General features: G+C 40.7%; 1 protein-coding gene and 2 long non-coding RNA genes across 7 annotated transcripts in view; 1 reads left to right on the top strand and 2 right to left on the bottom strand.

Annotated features, from left to right (window-relative positions):
* PAIP1 (poly(A) binding protein interacting protein 1) overlaps positions 1 to 17,979 on the top strand; it is a 26,252-nt gene extending 8,273 nt beyond the window's left edge. For all 3 annotated transcript variants that reach the window (XM_054575323.1, XM_054575321.1, XM_054575322.1), the window contains exons 3-11: positions 509 to 694; positions 4,333 to 4,445; positions 7,578 to 7,689; positions 9,072 to 9,197; positions 10,748 to 10,854; positions 11,342 to 11,459; positions 12,176 to 12,230; positions 15,897 to 15,990; positions 17,614 to 17,979. In XM_054575323.1, coding sequence (XP_054431298.1) covers positions 509 to 694; positions 4,333 to 4,445; positions 7,578 to 7,689; positions 9,072 to 9,197; positions 10,748 to 10,854; positions 11,342 to 11,459; positions 12,176 to 12,230; positions 15,897 to 15,990; positions 17,614 to 17,707 — 1,005 coding nt within the window. In that variant the 3' untranslated portion in view covers positions 17,708 to 17,979. The remainder of the gene's footprint in view (positions 1 to 508; positions 695 to 4,332; positions 4,446 to 7,577; positions 7,690 to 9,071; positions 9,198 to 10,747; positions 10,855 to 11,341; positions 11,460 to 12,175; positions 12,231 to 15,896; positions 15,991 to 17,613) is intronic.
* LOC129071958 (uncharacterized) lies at positions 7,415 to 12,463 on the bottom strand. Its single transcript, XR_008529326.1, has 3 exons — positions 12,389 to 12,463; positions 9,424 to 9,687; positions 7,415 to 8,052 (listed from the first exon to the last, which is right to left on the bottom strand). It is a non-coding gene; the product is annotated as an uncharacterized LOC129071958 (long non-coding RNA).
* On the bottom strand, positions 14,058 to 23,250 carry LOC129071957 (uncharacterized). Of its 3 annotated transcripts, none has more exons than XR_008529323.1 (3): positions 22,982 to 23,250; positions 16,566 to 16,677; positions 14,058 to 14,728 (listed from the first exon to the last, which is right to left on the bottom strand). It is a non-coding gene; the product is annotated as an uncharacterized LOC129071957 (long non-coding RNA). The 3 variants fall into 3 exon arrangements; XR_008529324.1 differs by lacking the exon at positions 22,982 to 23,250 and adding an exon at positions 22,102 to 22,333 and having other exon boundaries at positions 16,566 to 16,681; XR_008529325.1 differs by lacking the exon at positions 22,982 to 23,250 and adding an exon at positions 21,789 to 21,952 and having other exon boundaries at positions 16,566 to 16,681.
* Between the last annotated feature and the right edge of the window lie 105 nt (positions 23,251 to 23,355).

Genomic DNA, 23,355 nt, shown 5'->3' with positions numbered 1-23,355 from the left:
ATTAAAATCTTTATTTTGATATTGGTATTATAGCAAAACATTGGCTTCAACTTGATTTCTCAGCCATCTTGTCTATCCGCCAGGGATGAGAAGACAATTCCCTACCCAGCTAGAGGGAACTTCCCCCTCTGTTGTGACACATTGGCCATTGGACAAGGAAGGAGGATAGCTCACTGGACTTAATTTTATTGAAGAAAATAACACATTTTATCACATGAAAGATCCTTTAAAAATTATTTGTGGGCCCTGGCCTGGTGGCTCGGCTTACTAGAATGTTGTCCCACTATGCCAAGGTTGTGAGTTTGACGCCTGCTCAGGGCACATACAGGAATCAACCGATGAGTGCATAAATGAGTTGAACAATAGAATTGATCTCTCTCTTCCCTCCTTCAAATCAGTTAAAAAATATTCATTTCTGCTAGAGACATCTCAACTTAAAGCTGCTTTCTGTTCATTTTAGCCCGTTGCGTGGATTAAAACGTTTACTTTTTTACCTTTGTACCTGTAGGAATCCTATGAGGACGGCTGTGAGGATTATCCCACTCTATCAGAGTATGTTCAGGATTTTTTGAATCATCTCACAGAGCAGCCTGGCAGTTTTGAAACTGACATTGAACAGTTTGCAGAGACCCTCAATAGCTGGGTTACAACGGACGATGCTTTGCAAGAACTTGTGGAACTAATCTACCAACAGGTAGGTTTGCCGATAGCACGTAGCGCGCGATGGTCATCAGGAAGCTTCCTCGAAGCCCAAGAATGACGGCTGCCCCTTGAGGGAGGACAGGGTCATGTTCACCCACCTGCGCACTCGTTAACTCTTGATGGTTCATGGGAGCTTTTAAGTCTCTGTTGTACAAAATTCCTTTCAGTAGGGATCCAGGGCTGGAGCCATACGGCAAACACACTCACCCGCGTGGCTGAGGCCCGGAACATGCAGTTGGGAGGAGCCTGGAGCACTCGTGAGGAAGCCTCCATAAGCATCGTACCTCTTCCCACCCCTTTCTGTTTTATGGGACCTGAAATTAACAATACATTAAAAAGACTGCAATATTTTCTCCAAGATGTTGAATACAATACCATTTTTCAAGTAGGGGAGAAAAAAGATGGGAGAATGTTCTTGCATTATAAATGAGTTCTTTTAAAAAAAAAAAATCCAAATCACAAAGCACCCTGTCTTGTATTAACATTTCTGCTTAATATAAAATTTTCAACAATTTACATCTTAATTCCTTGAAAGTCTAATGTATAGATTGTTTTTTCATGCAGTTTAGTTTTGATCCTAGCATAGTGTCACTGACATGTTAAGGCTATTTTGAGAGGGGAAAATAGACAGCCCTGGATTTTTTAAGACATTTAAAGTCACGTGAGATTGACCAAAAACAGAGTAGGAAATGAACATCAATAGAGCCTTTAGTGTTCAAATGAGCAACTCAAACTTGGAATATATGGGCAATTATGATAGCAAGCAGGCTGGTTGGTTTATTTATTTCCTCGCCACCTAGTATCTCATTCGGCTACATTTCCAGTTTGCTCTGGGTGGTTACTGGACCCCCAGTATCTTGTAGCCCAGCAATTTTCAACCTTTTTCATCTCATGGCACGTATAAATTAATTACTAAAATTCTGCGGCACACCAAAAAATATGTTTTACCAATGTGACAAGAAAAAAATAGGTATAATTTTTATTCATTCAGTGCTCTAGGAAGATTCCCTGGTCAGGTGAGCGCCAGATGGCTGTTGTTATGTTGGCTGTTGTTGTTTTTTTAATTTGACAATCTAAGGCAAAAGAGGTCAGTGTCCCTGACTAAATAGTCAGGTATTGCGTGTTTTAAAATTTCTCGTGGCATGTGGGTTGAAAATCGTCCTAGCCAACTCTTCAGGTTGCAGAAATGCCTGGGATTTTAGGAACATAGAACCGCTCTGTTTGTCCTGATGCCTACTTTTGGCCTCTAACTGGATTAAAAAGAATGTGAGGTAAGAAAATGGAAGAATTATACTTCTTAAACTTTGCATGGTTTCTCTTCTGTTGAGTTTCAGCTCTTCAGTGGGCCGCCTGATCATAGTTCTTCAGGGCCATGTGGAAGAGCTGTGAACTGACAAACTGCTGTTTCTGTGCTTGTCTCAAAGCCAGTTCTTCACATATGTACTCAAAGTTTTCACTTTCTGTGGTCAGTGATGCACAGATTGGCCAACAGTTCTTAAATTTTATTGAGAGAATTTATTCATTGCAGCTGACAAAGGAAGACCTGTTGTAAGAAAAGAAAATGACATTAAATATCCATATTCAACTTTGATTTCTCCCCAAATACCACTACCATGGCAATACGGGATTTTTGAAGGACAGAAGCCCATGAGGACTGAGGTGGGGGAAGGAGTTAGAAATCCCAGTTTGGAGATTGGAAAGCAGAAGGCGTGAGTCGTAATTGACTTGACAGATCTAAATAAGTTGAATTTCAAACCGGGGAGAGTAGCTGAGAATCTCCCTGATTTAAGATGCAAAATTTTGAAAAGACTCTAGAATAAGGAATGAAGCAAAAAGATTGCTAGAAAATCTAAAAAAAAAAAAATTAGACCCTCTAGATATTTTTGCACTGAGTAGCTAGTTTGAAGTTTTATGGTTACTGTTCTTGAGAAGTTACGAAGACGGCACTTGAGCAGAACAAAGGACGTAAGCCAAGGACGAAGACATGGGGACTAGGAAACGGGGAGTTCTGTGGAAGTGTGTGTCAACCAGGCAAGGGCGACAGGCAGTCCCAAGACAGTGGCCATGAGCCCGGCTGCCTGGGGGTCCGGCCTCAGTGAAATGGAGCAGAGGCTCCCGGAAGAGTCCCTGGTAAGGTGAGCACGGGGCAAAGAAGTTTACAGACTAGTGAGTTAAAGAATAAATCAGTGAGAATTGTATAAAAATCAAAGTACTAGAAAATATTGAGTGTCAAGGGAAAACAAAGTTGTACACGAAAGCTGTAAATGGAAACACAAACCTAATAAGTAAAATCATGGTATTACCATGTTGGTAGGTGGAAGGATTGGAAAGTGGTGGGAACGGCATTGGGGTTAAGTGGAGTGAGAGCTAAATGCTCACCCTCCATGGTGGGAAACTAGAAAGAAGTAAGGTCACAACGGAGAGATCACAGCTCACGCAGGTACAGGGGTTAAAACCTCTGACCTGCAAGAATTGAAAGTGGTTGTCGTTAGGACACTTTCAGTTCTTTTCAAAAACCAACCTTGTAGAACTTCTTGACTTTAAATTGTGTGTGACAATTTTTAAACTAAAATCAGGCAGTGCCAATAATGAGAAGAGTATTTTTAATTTCGAGTCTTTGTGGTATCAGATACCTACTCATGATGCCAGGAGAAGCCAGTCTTTCTTTCTTGAGACACGTTTGGGATCCTGGGTGAGCAAGGCAATAATTAGAAATGAAAATATCTAATTTTTAAAGCACTTACACATACCAGTGATGCTGAACACTCGACACGTAGTTAACTCTTTTACTCCACAGTGGTTGTGCGATATTACTCTTATGCCCATTTTATACAAGTCTTAACACTGAAGTTAAAGGTCTTTTCTCAGGTTCCACAGCTAGTGAATAGACCCACATAGGGTCAGAAGGGCATCAGGCCATTTGTTTTAGACACTGGGTAACTACCTTTGTGACCTTGGCCAAGTCCCTTAATTTCTAAGTGTGCATTGTTCTTACCTAACATTTAGTAGCGAATTCTTTTCTCTGCTATTTAAAAACTGCAATGGAAGTTAAACTTCTTGAGCACGACTTTGGCTGTATCATAGTTTTTGATATGTAGTGTTTTCACACTTATTTTTTAAAATGGCTTATCTGTTTTAATTTTCTCTTTACCCCAAGCGTTTCTGGAGCGTTCTTTAAACATTACTCTCTCGCACCGGGTACCATTAGTCACCTCTTTAGGAATCAAGAAACTGAAGCCCAGGGAGGTTTAGTGAAGTCCAGTCGCAAAGCGCAAGGCCTGGGAATCTCGTTCTGGATAAGCAGATGCCAGAGTCGGTGCCTGCTGTTATTGAGAAACATCACAGATCGATAGTTTGGCAGATACTCTGATTCATAATTGGCACTCTGCAGCGGGGTGTATGTACCTATTTTGTGCAAAAATGGGTTAGTATAAAGCGAGATTGTCTGTTTTCTTTCTGCTGACCTCAGGTAAATGATGGGGAGAACTTAGCTTAAACGTTTTTCTTTGTACTTGTTCTGTTCTTAGTGTAAGGCTGGGGGAGTAGAAATGTTTTCCTCCTCTCTGGAATGTTGGCTGTTGGGATTTATGACAGTGCATCTGTATCACACAAAACTTTTCTTTTTGAAAGGCTACGTCTATTCCAAATTTCTCCTACATGGGAGCTCGCCTCTGCAATTACCTGTCCCATCACCTGACAATTAGCTCACAGAGTGGCAACTTCCGCCAATTGCTGCTTCGAAGGTCAGTGTAAATATATGAAGTTAAAGGAAAACTGCTTTGGAAGGTACTAGAATTTGACTATTCCCTTTTCCCAAAGACTACAGTATGGAAAGTTGCGGGGGAAGAGACAGCAGACCTTCTGGTCTGTACAGTGTTACAGTGTACAGTTACATACGTGTATCAGCCTTCTGTAGTGGTCTCTGCCTTTGGTTTTGTGTCTAGAAAAGCCTTTTGCTTTCCCAGGTGCTTAAAAATGATCACTTAGGTATTTCTTTATACTTTTGTACTTTGGGTTTGAGCAAGGATCTCATTGATTTAGTGCCATCTGTTCAGCCAGTTTTTCCCATACCACTTTTTTGAATGATCCCATTTCCCTATTGATTTGAACTACTTGCTGCCTTTATCACATTATATCCATCTATTTGGGTTTTGATGCTGGACTTTCATTATATTCCATTGATCACTTGTTTTATCACCATACTGTTCAAAAGCACATTAGTTTTTTAAGCTGTGCTGGAGTAGAAAATTCCAGAAGGCACTTCAGAGACACTTGAAAATCAAGCTTTAGATGAAGATGTTACTTCAGACACACATGTACAAGATGAATTGTCCTGCTCACATACAGTTGTGGCTGGCTAATCATTTGGGGCGGGGGAAGCAAAGATGGGCTCCTGTCTCTTCACACCAAAATATATTTCAGATATATGAAAGATTTAAATAAAAGTGAAACAAACAGTAAATAGTAGGAGGAAAATTGGCAAACCAAAATCTTAGTACATGTTTTAAGTTCAGCATGATAGCCACGGGCCCTAAAGCAAGAGATAAAACTTGATTACACGTAGGGGGAGGTCATAAATTTATTTGAACTGAAGTAAAAATAGAAAAATAATATATAACACATGATAGTGAGCTCATATATTTAATATGAAAAGAGAGGCGTCTTAGGAAAGAGTAAGAAAAAGACCAGTATGTTAACAGAAATATTGGGAATGGCTTTGAATAGGTACAATTTGGAAAAATATGTGACAAAGTTTAAAAAGCTATCTAACCTTCCCTATAATTAGGGAAACACAAAGTTTCTGGGAAGATGTGAGAGGGCAGGCACTTCTGGGGGCAGGAGGGCAGGAGGGCAGGGGGGCTTGCGTGTTCATTCAGGGCTGCTTGCCCTGGCTGTGCCGTGATACGGGGCTGAGCCCCTGCCCCACTCGGGGATGTTCTCGGGGGCGGGGCTAAGCTGGAGCCTGGACTCGGTTTTTCAAAGCTGCCGGAGTGATTCTCCTGCGTAGCCCTGGCTGAGGATCCCTCTTCCGGTTCTTTCCTCTTTGCCCCATGTGTGCCCCTGTAGTACTGATACTGTCAAAGATGTTAACAAGGAAAAATGCTAATCATGTAACTAGAGAAAAGCAGGGCATAATCTATTACCTAACTTAAAAATACACACATATTTGAAAAAGACAGACGTTACCTTCGCAGCAGCTATCTCTGGGTTACAGTGACTGTGTTCTTTATTTTTCCTGCACTTTAACCTCTCTGAGGTAAGCATGCTTTTATAATTGAAACCCTTAGCTTAAAAAGGTTTAGGTTCTTTCCTCTCACCTAGATAATCAATAATGTTACAGGAGTAGTAGGGATATGCTTTTGCACATACACTCACCTGTCTTAATAGTCGTAGCATTTTTAAAACAAAAGGTCATTTCATCAAAGATTTTACCTGCAAAGTCATAAAAGAAAGGACAGAGAAAGGAGAGCAGCCACAAGGTGCTTGGATAACTGAATTGGCATTAATTAACTGATCCTTTCCATAATTAACCACAGCGTTCTATTTATAGATATGCCAGCTTTTTTTCCTGATGAGGAATTACTGTGTATGAGAAGGTAACAAACACCTTCCTTATCTGGCTCGTACAGTAGGTGGTACTTGTTTAATGTAACTTGTAAGCATCAGAATCAGCCCTACAGGTGCACAGTAAGCTATCTTGGGTTTATTTATGGTTGATTCATAAACTGACCCAAGGAAAATTCTTGGTCAAGAGTGACTTTTTTTTCTTTTGACAAATGGTTTTACAAAGCAGCCTAAACTGGTCCTCCGTGAATGAAAGCCAGTCTCCATAAGCTTCTCCCTTGGTCTTTAAAGAACTGTCAAGATCAGTTTTATAAAACACACAACTTACCTGCATATCACCACCTTAATAATGAAGATAAGGGGGAAAAAACATTTAACACAAAAATGGTTAACAGTTTAAAAGTCCATTTAAAAAAATTAGTGTTAGTAGCAGTAGCTGACACCAAATTCATTGACACAGGCAGTGATAGGCTGGTTGTGATGATTTTATTTTATTACCTATTTTATCCTTACCCGAGGACATGCTTAATGATCTTAGAGAGAAGGGAGTGGAGGGAGAGAAACATTGCTGTGAGAGAGAAACATTGACTAGTTGCCTCTTGTACGTGTCCTTGACTGGGGACAGGACCCACGGCCTTGTCAGTCTGTGGTCGACACTCCAGCCAGCCGAACCACACTGGCCAGGGTTTGTTGTGATAACTTCAGAAATCTCTTAGAACTGTGCCCATAAAGCTCTGATAGGATGGTTTCTTTCTGTTACTATGTAAGGCAAATGGGCCACTTTGGGGGAAAATGTTATTTGACTTTTTCAGTCTTTATTAGAAATAGAGGCCAAATTAATTGCTTTCTGTGTGTCTATTCAATTGAGGGCTTTTCACCTTATTTCTCTTCTCTGATTTATATAATGGAAATTAACAAGGATAATGGGCTTAAGAAGATCTGTTTCAAAGTTAATATATTCATAAAGAGTAGACCAATTTACAGAGATAGCTTGGTTTTGTAAAACCAGTGCCAGCATATATGAACCTCAAGAAACTTATGTTGTTTAAACTTATTACAACTTGATCTGATAGGTTTATTTTCCACTATTACAAGTTTCTTAAAACTAGGCCTCTTAGAAAAGGCGATGCATGGTCTGATCTCTATAATAGATGGGCACACTTCTTGTTGTAGGAGGTCTGGACGTTTGTGCATTTACTTGTCTTTGTATTGCTTGTGGACAACCAAACTGGCGAATGGTCGGTCATCTTGTTTGACTATTTACAAAACAAAGCAATGTTTTGAGATTATAAAAGCTTTATCTTTATTAGATGTCGGACTGAATATGAACTTAAAGACCAAGCTGCAAAGGGGGATGAAGCAACTCGAAAACGATTCCATGCGTTTGTGCTCTTTCTGGGAGAGCTTTATCTTAATCTGGAGGTGAGGAGATGTTTTCTGTTGTTAATACTTTTGAGAACAGTTGGATATCAGTAAAGAATTTGTTTGCATTATCCTTTTACAGCATTGAGAGTGGAATGGGGGAGGGAGAACGGGAGAGACAGAACACTGTCTCAGAGCCCGCTCACAGCGGAGTCTGCTGTAAAGGAACATGCTTGTTCCTGTTCATGGGAGAGATGTTGGGAAGCAGTTTTAAAGTCTTCAAGGACTTCTGCAAAGCCATAGTGTTCTGTGCATGTTGAAGCTTTTGAAATGTAGACGCTCATGGTTTTTTTGAATTCTTGAATCAGGAACATCAGTACATAGCATGTTGACATTCAGGTGGTGGCTGAAAAGCAACTTGACCTACAGAACAAAAGCTTTGAGTGAAGAGGTAGAGAGAGACTAATAGTTTTTGGTTTTTTTCACCTAATTCACCCAGATTAGTTCTTGGTCCTGTTTTATGTATTAATCTTCCATATAAAATGCACTTGTATGAAGTGTACAGCTAAATTTGTTTGTAAATCGTTGGTTTACTTGACATATTGTTAGTAGAAAACGTAAGTTCTGAATATTACTTTGTAATGATTATGTGATTTGTTTTTTGACTAGTTAGTCTCAGATACAGGTTTACCTTCTTACACCCTAAATCGAGGCCTTAGTACCATAAACACCACTGATAAGATACATGAGTCCACATAAGTGTGTGTCAGTGCATCTGAAGGTCTCCGTCCAGTCTAGGGCCTCATCGGCTATCCCTTTTGTCACAGCGGGGCTTAATTTCATGAAAATGTCATGTTTTAATCTTTTTCAGTTTGTTACACAAGGCAAGATAAGAGCACCAATCTAAAATGTGCCTTGAATGGAGAGCCATTTTAAGAATGCAGTTGTGTTCTTTTTTTGGAAGTACTGGTGCTCTGTGTGTGGGGCCGGGGGCTGGTGTGGAGGCTCTGTGGGCAGTGGAAAGATCAGGCATGGCTCTTGAACCTAAAAGTCTTCCAGCTGGAGAGATGAGATAATGTGAACCATTATCCAAAATCAGTATTTTTAAACAGTTATAAAAAGCATAGTAAAATTGTGTGTTCCCCCAAAAGGTGGCGGCTTTAATAAACTAGAGATGCTTCATGAAGCAGTAGCATTCAGGGAGACTTATATTATCTGGACCATATGTCATGTGTGATAAATGAAAATTTTACCTATAGGTTTATTAGTCTTATTAGAATGTTAGTTACATATATAAGGTGAGTAATTTTGTGAAGATATTAGTGTGTGTTCCTATGATGTCTGTATTGTTTTAACATAAAATACCAACACTTTGTCAGACCATTTATATATCTGTATTATATTTTGGCATAGTTGCTTTTTATTTCCTTTTGTCCCAAAAGATCAAAGGAACAAATGGACAGGTTACAAGAGCAGACATTCTTCAGGTTGGTCTGCGGGAGCTACTGAATGCCCTCTTTTCTAACCCTCTGGATGATAACTTAATTTGTGCGGTAAAATTACTGAAGGTAGGTTTTACTTTTCTTTCCTTAAAGTGTAACTGTTCTACTCCTTTCATATATAATTTGGAGAAAGTATGTATAATACACACATGAATTCAACATTAAGGTATTACTTCAAGTTAAAGATTGACATTGTACTTTCCTCTCAGATTTAATATTGGAAAAGCAGTACATATTTATTTAATGTAAGAAGCAGATTTTAGAAGAGAAAAATGGAAATCCTTCACTTTACCTCTTCCTTTCCCGTGCTGTAGGTATACTCTCACAAGCAGCATTACTGTGTTGGAACTTGCTTGTTCGCCACCTACTGAAGCTCTTAGGTCTCTGCGTGGCACAGATTTACATCTTTCAGCAGCGGTTCCAGGACCCCGTTGTTTACACACTCACTGTTTGTGCGTTCTGTTGTCCAGCAGCTGAGTTGTTTTCAGTTTGGTTATTTCTCTGCAGCACTGTCAGTACTCGTGTCTCTGTGCGGTGGTTTAGGAGGCTTAAGTTCCTGCATGTAGGTTTGGTGGATCAGAGTGTAATCTGATTTGATAAGTGCAAATACTCCTTGACTTAGGATGAGGTTACGTTCCACTAAGTCCATTAGAGGCTGAAAATATTGTAAGCTAAAAATGCATTTAATACACCTGACCTACTAAACAGAGAGCTTAGCCAACCCCACCTTAAACATGCTCAGAACACTTGTATTAGGCCACGTTGGGCAGAATCACCCAACACACAAAAACGCAGAGGGACCCATTTCTCACCCCCGTGAATACAAACCTGCCTGGGAGGCGTAGCTCCCGGCCACTGCCCAGCATCCTGAGAGAGGATCGTACCACATTTCACCAGCCCGGGGAAAGACCAGAATTCAGAGTAATTTCCACTGGATGCTTTTTGCTTTTGAACCATTGCAAAGTTAAAACATTATTAAAAAAAAATTATAAGTCTAACATTGTAAGTTGGAGACCTTCTGTAATTCCAAATTTCCCTTCCAAACATTCCGCCGAAGAGGGTCTGCCCCCCAGGAGTGAGTGAATACCCCTCTTCCCATCCATGTCCTTCTCAGTGGTGGCTGCAGTCAGTCTTGGGTTTGGTTTTGTCATAGGTGATGAGTGAAAACGAAAACCTCATTTCAACTTGCATTTTCCTGATGATTTCTTCATGTTTATTACACACATTTTTAGTTTTTGTGTGTTACGTTTATATCCCTTAAGTCATTTTTTCCTGCTGAAGATTTTATTTAATTCAAAACTTCCATATTTATTACATTCTGCATGTTTCAAAAAGTGACATATTGATTAAAATTTTATAGCCTGTCTTAGTCATGCAGGGTATATACCATATAGTCACTGACACACAAAACCTATAGTGAGAATTCTGCTGTAGTTCATTAGTTTCTCAGTCAAGAAAACATAGATGATATTGAGATACCTGAGTATTAGATGGTAGAGAACAATTGGGAATATTTAACTTGATTAAAGAATGTTTAAAGTGCTGCTAAGATATTTTTAGAATACCTGTACTTTATTGAATTCTTCATTTTACTGAAACCTGCATTATTTTTTTAGTTGACAGGGTCAGTTTTGGAAGATGCCTGGAAGGAAAAAGGAAAGATTGATATGGAAGAAATTATTCAGAGGATTGAGAATGTCGTCCTAGATGCACACTGCAGCAGGTGGGAGGGGCAAGGGAGATGCCAAGACAGCTCCAGTCCTTGCTGTTTCTTTGGGGTTGTTTTTTAATCAGCTGCACTTCATCAGAATAATTGAAATCTTTACAGATTGATCTACAGAAACGTTTTCTTTAAATGCATGTTTTACCTGTGGCTTCTGCTCACCTAGCCATTTTTCTTCAATAATTCAGTAAGTATTTGGGTGAAGTACTATTATAAGGAAGCACAGAAATGATTGCAAGACGGCCACTGCCTTTAAGAACCACATAGTTAGTTATATGCAACAAATTCCAAAGGCTATTTATTTTAAAAAAAGGTAAATTTGTGTTGTTATAGGAAATGTCTAGAAAATCAAAGCACTGAATGTCCATGGTAAACTGATGGAGCAGTTTTAGGAGTCTGGTGTTATAGAGCCTGAGAAAACCTACAGTGCATATACCCTTAACTTCTTTTCCACCTTCTTTAACTTCTTTAACTTCTTTGTCTGCAGAGATGTAAAACAGATGCTCTTGAAGCTTGTAGAACTCCGGTCAAGTAACTGGGGTAGAGTCCATGTAACCTCAACATACAGAGAAGCAACACCTGAAAATGACCCTAACTATTTTATGGTATGTCAGTGTTTACTTGTTAAATTTTGCTTATTGCTTGAATTCAGTTTTGGAAATTTCTAGATGAGTTACATAAAGCTGCTCCCAAAGTGCAATGCCAAATAACTTTTCGTGGGTGTTACGATCATGTGGCAGCAAGCAGAGCAGGTGAATGGGAGAGACATGGAATCCTCCCGGGACAGGTAGACAAGAAAGAGCCATCCAGTGGCAGGGGAAATTGACAAGACCTGGGCTTGGGTGAACGTAGGGATTCCAGGAAATGGTTTTTCCAGAGAATTCATAACAAAGGCTTGCATGTCAGACTTTACTTTGTGTGTGGTCAAAAACTAAGCTAAGAAAACAAAAATGGTTACTAGGCCAATGGTGCCCTGAAGCTCCTGACAGGACAGACATAAAGCAGCTATAGAGCAATCGCTCCCACAACCCCGGTCTTGGAAATTCTCAAAGGAAAAAGGGGTGGGGAGCCGATGGGGGACCACACAGCATAGCAGCACAGTTCACCGCGAGTGGGATGTGTCCGGTGCAGTGTTAGAACAGGCATTTGAGATAATAGAACAAGACGTGAAATGGCTGCGGAGAAGTCTGTGCTTTGCTTCTTCATGCGCTGCACAATCACATGCACATGAGTGACACTGGCCATGCTTCATTGGTAATGTGCTTTTAAAAAATCGATTTTTGAAATGAATACATACTTTTATCACTTTGTTTTAACCTAGAATGAACCAACATTTTACACACCTGATGGTGTTCCTTTCACTGCAGCTGATCCAGGTATGTTGTCTCACCGTCATTTCCCTGTTTTCTGGGGGGTTTTTTTTGTTTTTTGTTTGGAAGTTGGTAAATTACAGAAAAACATACCCTCACCAGCACAAACCTATCTTTTTGAAGAGTTCACACATCATTCTAAAATATATAGGGTAAAGGCTTACCTGGTAGAGAATGTTCCTTACAGGAACCACTTGGAATCATTTCAAGTAGAACATCTGACTCAGTATATAGTGTCTTGTCACCCTAACAATGAAAGATTAGAAGAATCCCTCAGTTAAATGTGACCGTTTTTATTTTGCATTTCCTCCAATATTTTTATACTCTGAACTTTGGGGTGATAAGGATGGAAGGAAAAGATGGTTCTAATTCACTACATAGCCAGCAGCTTTCATTAATATGGGTTAATACTTGCAGATACTAAGAATACAGGTTTCATTAATACGTGGTGGGTCACAGTTAACAAAAATCTAAATCTCTGCATGCTTTCCCTTTTAGAAGAGAGCATTTGGTAGAAGCATTGCTTTAATTATGGTAAATGGGACTGCAGTATGGTCAAGAGAGATGTTTTTTCCACTTGGAAAAACTACAACCAGCTGATGGTCCGAATTTCCCCGCGTGTTCTCTCTGGATGGCAGGCCCTGGCTGTCCGTGCCCCAGCGGCAGAGAGGAGGCCTGGTCACTCAGCTTTAAATTAAGAAACGCTCAAATAACGCAAAGCCACAAAACCTGACCTGTTGAGGCACAGCCAAGATTAAACCAATCTCATTTTGCCATATTACTATACACTTTGGGTCTTTTTAAAGAAATAAAACCCTACAGATGATAGTAAACCATTTCCCTTCTCATTGTCACCCCCACGTTCAGGCCTCCCATCACTTTTCCCCCAGGGGTGATGATTGTCCCTAGTTTGTGTCATTGTGATGTCTTTCTACTCCATATGTGTCTGTAAACTATTGGATTGTCACACACAGTAGTATTAACCCACGTAGTATCTTACTGTACACGGCCTTTTGCACCTTTTTTTTCAGTATACTTTTTTGTTAATTTGATATAGCTTTGGTTCCTTTACTTTAAATGCCAAATAATGCTCAGGCTAAACTGCAGTGTATAGCTCCCCTGCTGGGGGTGGTCGGGCGGTTCACACTTGTTCCTCTGGTGCCGACAAACACCTTTAAGTCTTTGGGCACTTGCAGGGGTTTCTTTAGGGTGAGGAGGTAGAATTGTCACATTATAGGCTATTTGCATCTTCAGCTTCACTAAATGTTGTTGGACTGCTTTTCAGGCAATTATACGACTTAGTTTTTACAGCATATGAGGGTTCCTGTCTCATCTTGGCAACACTAAGTACGAGACCTAATTTTTGTCAGTCTGATTGTATGAAATTTTAAAATTCATTTTCTTACTCATGATACTGAATTTCTTTTCATGTTTCTCTTGAACTTTTGATTTCTTCGCCAATTTCCTATTTGTGTTCTTTGCCCATATTTCTGTTGGATCATTTGTTTCCCTTGTTGATTTGTAATTCCTTGCATAGCCTAGAAAGGAAATTCTTTTCCCATCTTCCTTTTTGTTTGTCTTAACATAGAGGAGGCTTTGAGTTTAATGTAAACTAAATTATGTCATTTGTGCTTTGTGTGACTTAGTCTCCTTGCTACTATCAAATTCCATTTTATTCTATAAATCTTTTATTGCTTTATATTTAGGTCTTTAACCTGGCTAATTTTTATGTGTGGGATACAGTAGGAATTAAATATTTTTTCATAGTCTTCATGTTAACAACAGGTGTTGAATCATCCTTCCTCTTTTAGATAAAGTGTTCCTCTTGTGTACCATGTAATTCCTCTGTAATCTGTCTCATTCCTCTCTCTGCATGTGGATCTTTCTTCTGTTTGTCTGTCTCAACACCAGCACCATATTCTTAATTATTCTGACCTTGCTGTAAATCTTTTATAACCTGGGTAAGACAGATTTTCCTTTTTATGCTTCAAAGTTACTTCGATTCCTTGTGGTTCTTTGTCATCTTTGTGTGATCTGTTTTCCTGTCATTTGCTCTGTCCTTTATGAATGCTCTAGTGTTTAAGTGCCCTTTTGTTTTTCTTCACAGGAGCTTGTGGCTTGGATTGTAGGTGAATCTATCCAATGTGGGTTTTATATTTGCTCCTACTGGGAGCCACAGGTGTAAGAGTGGCTTGCAACAAGATTTTTTCTTGTCGTAGGGTTTTTTTGTTTTGTATTTTTTATATAGGTAGTGAAATTTTGAGGCACAGACATTGTTTCAAATTCTCTGGGGAGCTAGAGTACCACTGTCCCTGCTCCAAACCCAGACAGACACAACCAGGCTTCTTTGCCACTGAGGTGTTTTACATTTTGTTTTTTACCTGGTTCATCTTTTTCTGGAGATAATCAGCCCTTTGAACGTCCTGGGTTTGTGAAGAGTAAGACGAGTGGGGGCGTGAATTCCGTCTTCCTGTTTCAGTGGGCCCAAGGCCTTTCTTTTGGACCTGTGGGTTTAAAATCCAAGTTCAGTTGTGGTTACCACGTGGTCCAAAGGCCTCCCAGCTGTAGTAATTGTGTGTGGCTTTCAGTTCCCTTCTCATTTCTGTCATCAGGAGACTTGATGTTTTTTGTGACCTCATCTGTACATTTGAAAAAATGTTTTTCTTACCTGATACCTCAAGTATTTGTTGTAGGAAGGTTTCATAGTTCAAATGGTCTCCAAATTGCCAAAACTGAATGTCAAAAATGTTGCTCATCCTTTAAACTGGAATTAAAGTTTTATAGCAACTGACAGTTTTGGAAAAACATAGTTTTTACCTGGTCAAATATATTATCCTTTTGAAATTTGAGGTAGCTGTTGTTCACAAGAAGCTAATTTTAAGGTGACAGTTTTAATACACACTGATGCATTTTATTATTCAGTGGTAGGGACTCCCTACAGCCATGCTAATCTTATAATAGATGCAGTAACTGTGCTGAGGGCAGTTGGCAGATGGAGAGCTATGCTATCACTTGTATCACCTAGGAAGAGCACCCGCCCCCCCCCAGCTGAAACATTGATTAGGTAGCTACTTTCCAGCTGTCTCTAAGGCCCAGGAAGAAAGGAAAAAATGCCCTGTGCATGGACCCTTGTTAGGGCAGCTTCCTCTGATTGAGGACCATGGGCCCATGGCTATTGCTTGCCAGCCAGGTCGATGGCTCACTGGACCTCCTTGGGGAGGAGTAACAGAGCTGGACACCAGATTATTTGAATGAAATCTCTCCTTGTGGAAGGAAAACAGGAGAATGGGGAAACAAGTTCTTCCCCAGCAAACTGTAACTAGTGTTTTGTCTGAGGGAAAGAAGCAGGAGAGAATGTAGACAGCATACACATAGGCCGGGAGATGTACTCTGGTATGTTCCCAATGGCTTTGAGTTCCAACTTATATTTAGAGGAAAATATATATAATTAAGATTCATGAGCATGCAGGGGGCAAAAGCAAGCCAATTAGAATTTAAGTTTTGCAAAAGCTATTCGTATGTAATTAAGCTTACTTGATAAACAAACACAGCTTACTGGTATTTAAACTTCAGATCTACTTAAATGTCACATCATAATATTGAATATTTCTTAATAACTGGCTATTTCATATGAATGTTTTAGCATTTAATTTTTTTTTTTTTTTTTTGTAGATTACCAAGAGAAATATCAAGAGTTACTTGAAAGAGAAGACTTTTTTCCAGATTATGAAGAAAATGGAACCGATTTATCAGGGGCTAGTGATCCGTAAGCTCTCTTTAGCTACTAAGTTTATTTGTGAAATTTCTATGGCCACAGCTTACATAGGAGTTTAGACTAGAAAAAAAGTAGATAAAAGAATGTGCATTTTGATTTGATGGTATTATAGTGGTATATACGTAGTACTTATTTACCAAAACTTTTCAGGTAATCATGTTGGAAACCACACAAACTGGTTTTAAAAATTTATATAAAGTTAAGGGGGAAAACTATTAAAATGTAGTATACTCAAGCATAATTAGTTTTTACAAAACAGATTCTATTATCATACCTAAAACTGTACAATAAATAGCTCTAATACTGTGAGAACCTGGACAAGTGGCTCCATCTGTAAAACAGGAAGAGCACTGCCCTCCTAGAGTTTTTGAGAATGAGAAGAGAAGACAGAAGTGCTCTGGCAGAGAGCAGTGGCAGAGACCCTCTCTGAGCTGTTACAGGGCGAATTAAGCCTAAGAAAGCAGGTTACTGCACGGAAATGTTTGGACTGATGGGAACAGTTCTCATATTTCAGCTTCTTTACCTGCCATTCTTGGTAGGTAAGAAGTTTTTGGTGTATTACTCACTTATCATCAGACTTAACTGCATCCTGTTACAGAAGGGGGAAAAGCTTGCAAGGGTTAGTCCCAGCCCTGTTGACAGCTCACATGGACTGCGACAAGCTGCGCCGGCCCTCTTCTTCCTAAGGGAAGAGTAAATTAAATCTGTGATTCCACCTTTTCTTACAGACCTCCTCTTGGTGTGTGGGTTTTAAAAAATAGTGAACTGCCTTTATTCTTTCTTTAGTGACATTTTTAATTGTAAGTCAGTTTATGATCTTCTTATATATACAGTCATTCTTTTATAAACTAGTTTAATAGGAAAAATACAAGGCTTTAAGGACCTAAGCACAAGCACAGTTAGGGAAATTCAAACCCTGCTCAGTGTACCACTGGAAGTTCAAGTTGTTCTTGGCATTAAGATTATAGTAGTACCTGTCTTTCCAAGATGGCTCTGGGAATTCAGTGAGGATGTGTGTATATGAAGGCCTCTGTGGGCACTAAATTATGGAAAGCCTAGTTTTCCATCATTTTAAACTACTGAATAGTTGGAAAAAACCTGAAATGCAATAGGTGACCTCAAAAGTAGCTTCTTGCTGGGAAAGTGTGATTCCCAGTGGATTGTGACTTAAGTTGTCATTGCAGAAATACTATTTCTGATGTTAAGTAGACATAAAATATTAGTGCATATTTAGAAGGGAATGGTACACCTGAAATTCTATGTTCTAATTATAGTATAAGTGTTGTTAACAAGCTAAATTTATGAAATTAATGTCAATCTTGAGCCCAAAGTTTATATGTAAAGCCTTTAACTTTTAGATTAGGTTAAAGAATTTAACATGTCTAAAAGTATAGCAGAATCTTCAAACAGAAGGAATTCAGAATCCACTGTAAAACTGAACACACCATATTAAGCATTTATTGTCTGAGGGCTGACATTTAATGTAATTCTAGAGAGTGCTCGCATTATCAAACCCATCTAGGAAAGTTATATCACATGCTTTTCCTCATGGCTTAGTATAAGACATTTTCTGCATTGAAAAAAACTTACGAGTGATCTTTGCTTTTTTTCCAGATACTTGGATGATATTGATGATGAGATGGACCCAGAGATAGAAGAAGCTTATGAAAAGTTTTGTTTGGAATCAGAGTGTAAGCGAAAACAGTAAAGTTAAATTTCACCATATCAGTTTTATAAAGCAGTTTAGGTTAAGGTGATTTAGCAGAACACAGGACAGCAAGAAAATTGTGTCACTTATACCAAATTAAGGATGTTGAGTTATGTTACTAATGTATGCAACTTTAATTTTGTTTAACACTATCTGCCAAAATAAACTTTATTCCCTATAACTTAAAATGTGTATATATATAAAATAGTTTATTATGTACAGTTAATTCCACTGTTTTGGCTGCAATAAAATCGATTTTGAAATAAATGAAATGTTGAAAGTAAATTTTGCTAGCTGGTTAGAAGCTTATCCTTTAAATTCAGCTTTTCTTGAGGGAAAAAGTCTTAGTCTGGAAATACATATTACTGCAAAAATGTAGCATCCTTTTTTTTTTAGTTGAGTAATAACTTTCATTTAGCTTTACATTTAGTGTCTCAGTGAATTGGGTTTCAAATATGAATCACAATCATAAAAATCTGTGGCACTAAAGTCTTAGAATGTATCATTAAGTGATTTACACATCCAGATGTTGTTTGATACCAAGGGCTTTTAAAATGTCATAAAAAAGAGTTAGAACCCCCAACTAAACAACCAGGATTCTTCACCGAGGATTTACTGCAATTCTAAATCGTTGTTTTTTCACCTAACTTCATTACTCAGAAGCCTAGGACATTATTCTGCTTTATTTATAAGGCTTTCTCATTTTTATTTGGTAGCATGAGTTGCATTGACTTTTTTACTAGAGAATTTTGCTAGATCTTTGTCACTCAGTTTTCATCTCCTTTATAATTGATACACCTTGAGGATCACTTTTCTAATACTTTTGCTATAATGTGGTATCACCTTAGTCCTATTTTTACCTAATGTCAGAAATCTTTTTCCAACTAACTGAAAGTAAAACTTATGTACAAAAGGATTGCTTGTAAATATGCATGTAAATAGTTCTGTTAATAACCCCACTGTTTTACATTTGGTACACCTGTGTCTGCTACTACAGTTGGCTTTCTCACTTTTCTGCTTGTTTGTTCAGTCTGGATTAAAATTAGACTTTGAAAATAAAATTGAAATGGTTTTGTTTTCTCTAAGTTTTTGGAGTGGTATCCTGGTATTTTAAAGAATTTGTGTTGAACTTTTTTATATGACATTATAAAATTATGAAACTAAACTGGTATGGAAGATAGTCTATCCAGTGTCTCATGAATAAAAATTCAGTTCAATAACAAACCTAGGTGGAAAAACTGGCAAGTACAAAACATTAAAAAACTTTTAGATTCTTCATTGTAAAAGGGAAGTATACAGGGTGGGTCAAAAGTAGGTTTATAGTTTGTATGGAAAAGACTACAATAATTAATAAATAATACAATAATCAACTGTTTTGTATACTCACAGCTGTAAACCCCCTCTTGTCCCAACCTGTATATGCAATTTGGAAATTGTAATAGTCAGAACTTTTTTTTTCAAAATGGCTCCTGTAACAACTGTTACCTTAATCTGAGGTTCTCTAAAGATGGTGCTACTGTCTAGCTGGGGGCAGAGGAAGGAAGTACGGGGAAGGGGCTAAAGGTTAGACCAGGGGCCAAGCACATGCTAACTTGATAAACTTGGAGCATTCGCTCTGGATAGCATCCAGTTTTGTCCTTTTGTCCGCTAGCTCACTGACATCTACCGCTGCTCCTGACAGCCTCCAACAGAGTGTCCCAGTTACTGGTGCTGCTTAAAACACCGCCCCAACTCAGAGTCTCTGTGCAATAAGCATTTTATTATGCTCGTGGGTCTTGTGCCTCCTGGCCTATCATGTTTGAGGCCTCAGCTGGGACCTGGGGGGTTGGGGTGGCTTGAACGGCTGAGGTAACTAGAAGACAACCCTTTTCACAACATGGCTGCTGCATGGAGGTGGGAGTGAACATTCCAGAAGACTCAGGAAGAGCCTGCATTCAGAAGCAGTGGGTAGCAAGACCTGCACTGTAGTCTCTTGGTCCAGTTGCTAAGGCCGTATCAAACGGGGCATCAGGGAATGTGTGACCATGTTTTAAAACTGCAACAGTACGTAATTAAAAGATTTGGTCCTAGGCTACAATTGCTGGCCTTTAGGATTGCCATATCTTCCATGAACCAGTAAGCCTTGTGTCAGGATTATTAATTAGTACAAGTCTGCAAAGAGCAAGGACACAAAAGAGCCAGTCAGTGCCCTAGTCTTGTGGAGGAGCAGTGCGACCGCTGGTCTGAACCTGGTGGTCATGTCATCACCTCAGACCCTCTTTGTGTTCTCAATGCCCTTCAGCCAGACTACTGGGAACACACCTGTCCCCAGACATGTTGGGTTCAGTATTGTAGTAAGACAGACTGTACACTGGGGAGCTGTGGGTTGTGTCAGTAAGAAGTGTTAGAAACAACCAGTTACAGGATATGGGCTTTGATGGGGTGGTTCAGGGGAGGGTCTAAGCAGGGGTAGCCAACCTTTTGGCGTCCTGTGCCACACATTAAATGTACAAACACTAACAAAAACTGATGAACAAAAAGTTTTAAGTAAATTTCTGATTTTGTGTTGGGCTGCCTTCAGAGCCATCCTGGGCTGCGTGTGGCCCGCAGGCCACAGGTTGGACACCTGCTAGACATTATCAGAAAGCAGGGGCAACTCTGTAATTGGGTATTTCATTAAATCTTATTAGGGCACAGATAGATATAAAGTTGTAATTTGTTTTAAAAGTCGCATTTGGCAAGAGAGGAGGAAATGGCTTGGTATGAAAGTAAGAACTTGTCCAGGACTGAAGGACTGAAAACTGACTCAAACTGCAAAGAGAAAAAAGCAAGCCCTGCTGCTCGACCGGCTGGGAGGGTGGACACAACTACTGCAGGCTTAACAGGAAACGCTGTTTCTGCCAAGGTTGTGCAGCAGCTGTAACGTCACCGTGACCCCTTCTTTCTTAGTGCGACCACTGCTTTGTTCAGAAGGACAGGTCCAGACTTCTTTGCTACCCCCTCCCACCTACTACTGGGGATACCCAGTAGCTAGACTGTCCTCGCTCCCCAGAGCACCCACCCCTAGGAAACCGCCCACCTCTCCTAATCCTGAGACACAGCCTGCAACCCAGACCTCGTCCCCCTTCCCCCGAGCTTCCCAGCACCCTTCAGCAGGAGCCCAGACCTCACGGAAGACGGCGCCCTCCTACCACCACAGCAAAGAGTGCCATTCATGGCTCCTCTGGAGTGAGCCCCGTTGCCTGCAAATCAATCAATATGATTTTGTCACACTGCAAGGCTTGAGCCTAGTGGTCTTTGGCTGACGACTTTGGCAGATGTAAATAACTCACAGTCATGTGTGCTACTGCCATATTGTGTTAGCCTGTCAAGATGTCAAACCTGGATGAACCCTACACTGGGCCAGCATCTAGACAGCTGACGGTCATATTTCTGGTAGGTTTGTACCCCTGTAAATTCATAGTCACCACCTTCAATTAGGCTGTCAGCTCTGCCAATAATCTTACTGTTTCTTTATTCCTTTTTTAGACCTTGATCTGCTCCATCCCCTAAATGATGATATGCTTCACTGAAAAAGAAAGCCACCAGACAAATGGACACAAATGCATCTGCATTCATTTAACCCCTCCTCCTGCACAGGGAAGGTTGCTCCTATGAAAGGCCAATTATTAATGTGCTGAAATCCCATCCTCTCTCACTCTGAGCTCTGTTATCATTTGGTCTGTATTTTTTATGTCTCCCCATTGGATCTTTGCATGAGCTGTTGAACATGCCTCCCATTCTCCAACTACTCCTGTCTGCTTCTGAGTCAGACTCAAGTGTTGTTCCACTCTTTCCATTTCCTTCCCTTCTGATTGCTCTTCAAACCCACGGTAGCTTCTGCCGCCATATAGACAACAACGCTCACTGGAGACCAATGACCTTCATGTCTCCAAAATCTAGTAGACACGTCACTCTTTCGCTTGTTCTCTAGGTGAAAGCGGACAACTTTGCCAAGTGATGCCAAAATTGAAAACCTCTGGACGTCTGGAACACAGTCGCTTGCTTTCTAGTCCTGTGCTGTCCCTCAGGGTTTCTGTGGGGTTCTCTTCTGTGACCTCACCTGTACGGACTGGTGTTCCTCAAAGCGCAGTCCTTGGCATTCTTCTCTCACGTCACATTATTCCTGGACTTCAGTCAGCAGCTGTCAGGCCAAGGTGACCTCCAGATTTGTTTCCACTCTGATTCTACACCTTTGCTGACCTGTCATGTCCACCAGGACTTACGAACCTGAAGTCATGCTGGCCCCTAAATTTGCTCTTGCCCCGCCCCCTTCACTGAGAGCGCTGCCACCTCGCCATTGGCACAAACCAGAAAACCTAGAACTTGTAAACTCTTAACGCCCCCGCCCGCAAGCCCCCGCACTCAAGCATTACCCAGATTTTGTAGCTGTTCTAAATATTCCTTGGGGCTGTGCTCTCCATCCTCACTGCCCCGCCTGCGCTGCCGTCTCTCGATTCTTTCTCCAGGGCCTTCTGCTGGGCTCCCACATTCGCTCTCGCACCCTACAATGCATTCTCCACACAGCAGTGGAGGAATATTTCTAAAGCACAAATAGCACCACAAAACCCCTCAGTTGTGAAGAGAATTTATATCTAGCAGGTTCTCAGACATTGGAGAGAAGGTAGGAGAGGAACAGGACCTAAGTGAGCACTGTGTGAAACACAACTTTGCATAAGGTCTGAGGTCAATGTACCCATCAGTGGTTACAAACGGAGATGGATTTAAGGAGTTAGATTTCTCCCCACCCCTTGGCGCTGCTGCCACCTTGGCTCAAAGCCCACCTAACGGTTTACCACTGCTTTTGAGATGAAGCCTGTAATCCATAAACTCACCCTGGGCTTGGCCTGCCTCTCTCCTCGCCCCCAGCAGGCTTCTCTGCCTCTCTCTTCTCTTTAATCCTTCGGAACCAAACTGGCTTTCTGGCCCCGGGGCCTTGCCCAGGCTGTCGCCGCTGCCTGAAACGCTCCTCTTTGCCTGGCTAACACCTTCTTATCCTTTGGATTTCCGCGGAAATAACTGCTCAGCCCAGGCTACGGCTACCCCTATATGCTGCCACCGACCAGTGCATTTTATTTTAGGATCACTTACCACAGCTCTGATCAAATTCTTGTCTAGCCGTTTCTTTCCAGTTAATCTTAGCTCCTACCCTCGACCCTGGGACCCCTTTTCTGCTTTCTCCCCAGCGTGCCTAGCACATAACAGGCGCTCCGTGAATACTTGGTTAATGACGATTAACAGAGCAGTCAAGTCTACTTGCCATTTTAGATAAAGGTGCAGATACGTAGTTGAAAGACATGTTTTCTGACACCAGGTTAGAAGAAAAGGCCTCTATCTTTGGTCAGGTTAGGCGTAAACAGCCTTCTTGAGGGGAAACTGTCGTTCAAATTGCTTAAAGAAGCGCACTGCATAGCGCCCGCCCGCGTGCTGAGCGTGGCTGGACCGTTAGAAGGGTCGTCCCGCCGGCTCGTTGACCGCCAGGTCGGACTGGTTCTGTGTTGAGGTACCAGGAAGTAAGCCCGGAAGAGGAGTCGACCGGATTCCCGATTGAGACCCCCGCCGACGCTTTCCCCACTTCCGGCCCCGCCCTTTGCGGGGAGCGCGAGGGGGCGCGGCCCCGGAGCTGGGGC

Source organism: Pteronotus mesoamericanus, unplaced genomic scaffold (assembly GCF_021234165.1).
Source record: "Pteronotus mesoamericanus isolate MK-2021 breed Mesoamerican mustached bat unplaced genomic scaffold, CSHL_Meso_final contig_29, whole genome shotgun sequence".
Classification (NCBI taxonomy): domain Eukaryota; kingdom Metazoa; phylum Chordata; class Mammalia; order Chiroptera; family Mormoopidae; genus Pteronotus; species Pteronotus mesoamericanus.
Note: the sequence above shows the minus strand (reverse complement) of the source record. Positions and strands in the feature narration are given on the sequence as shown.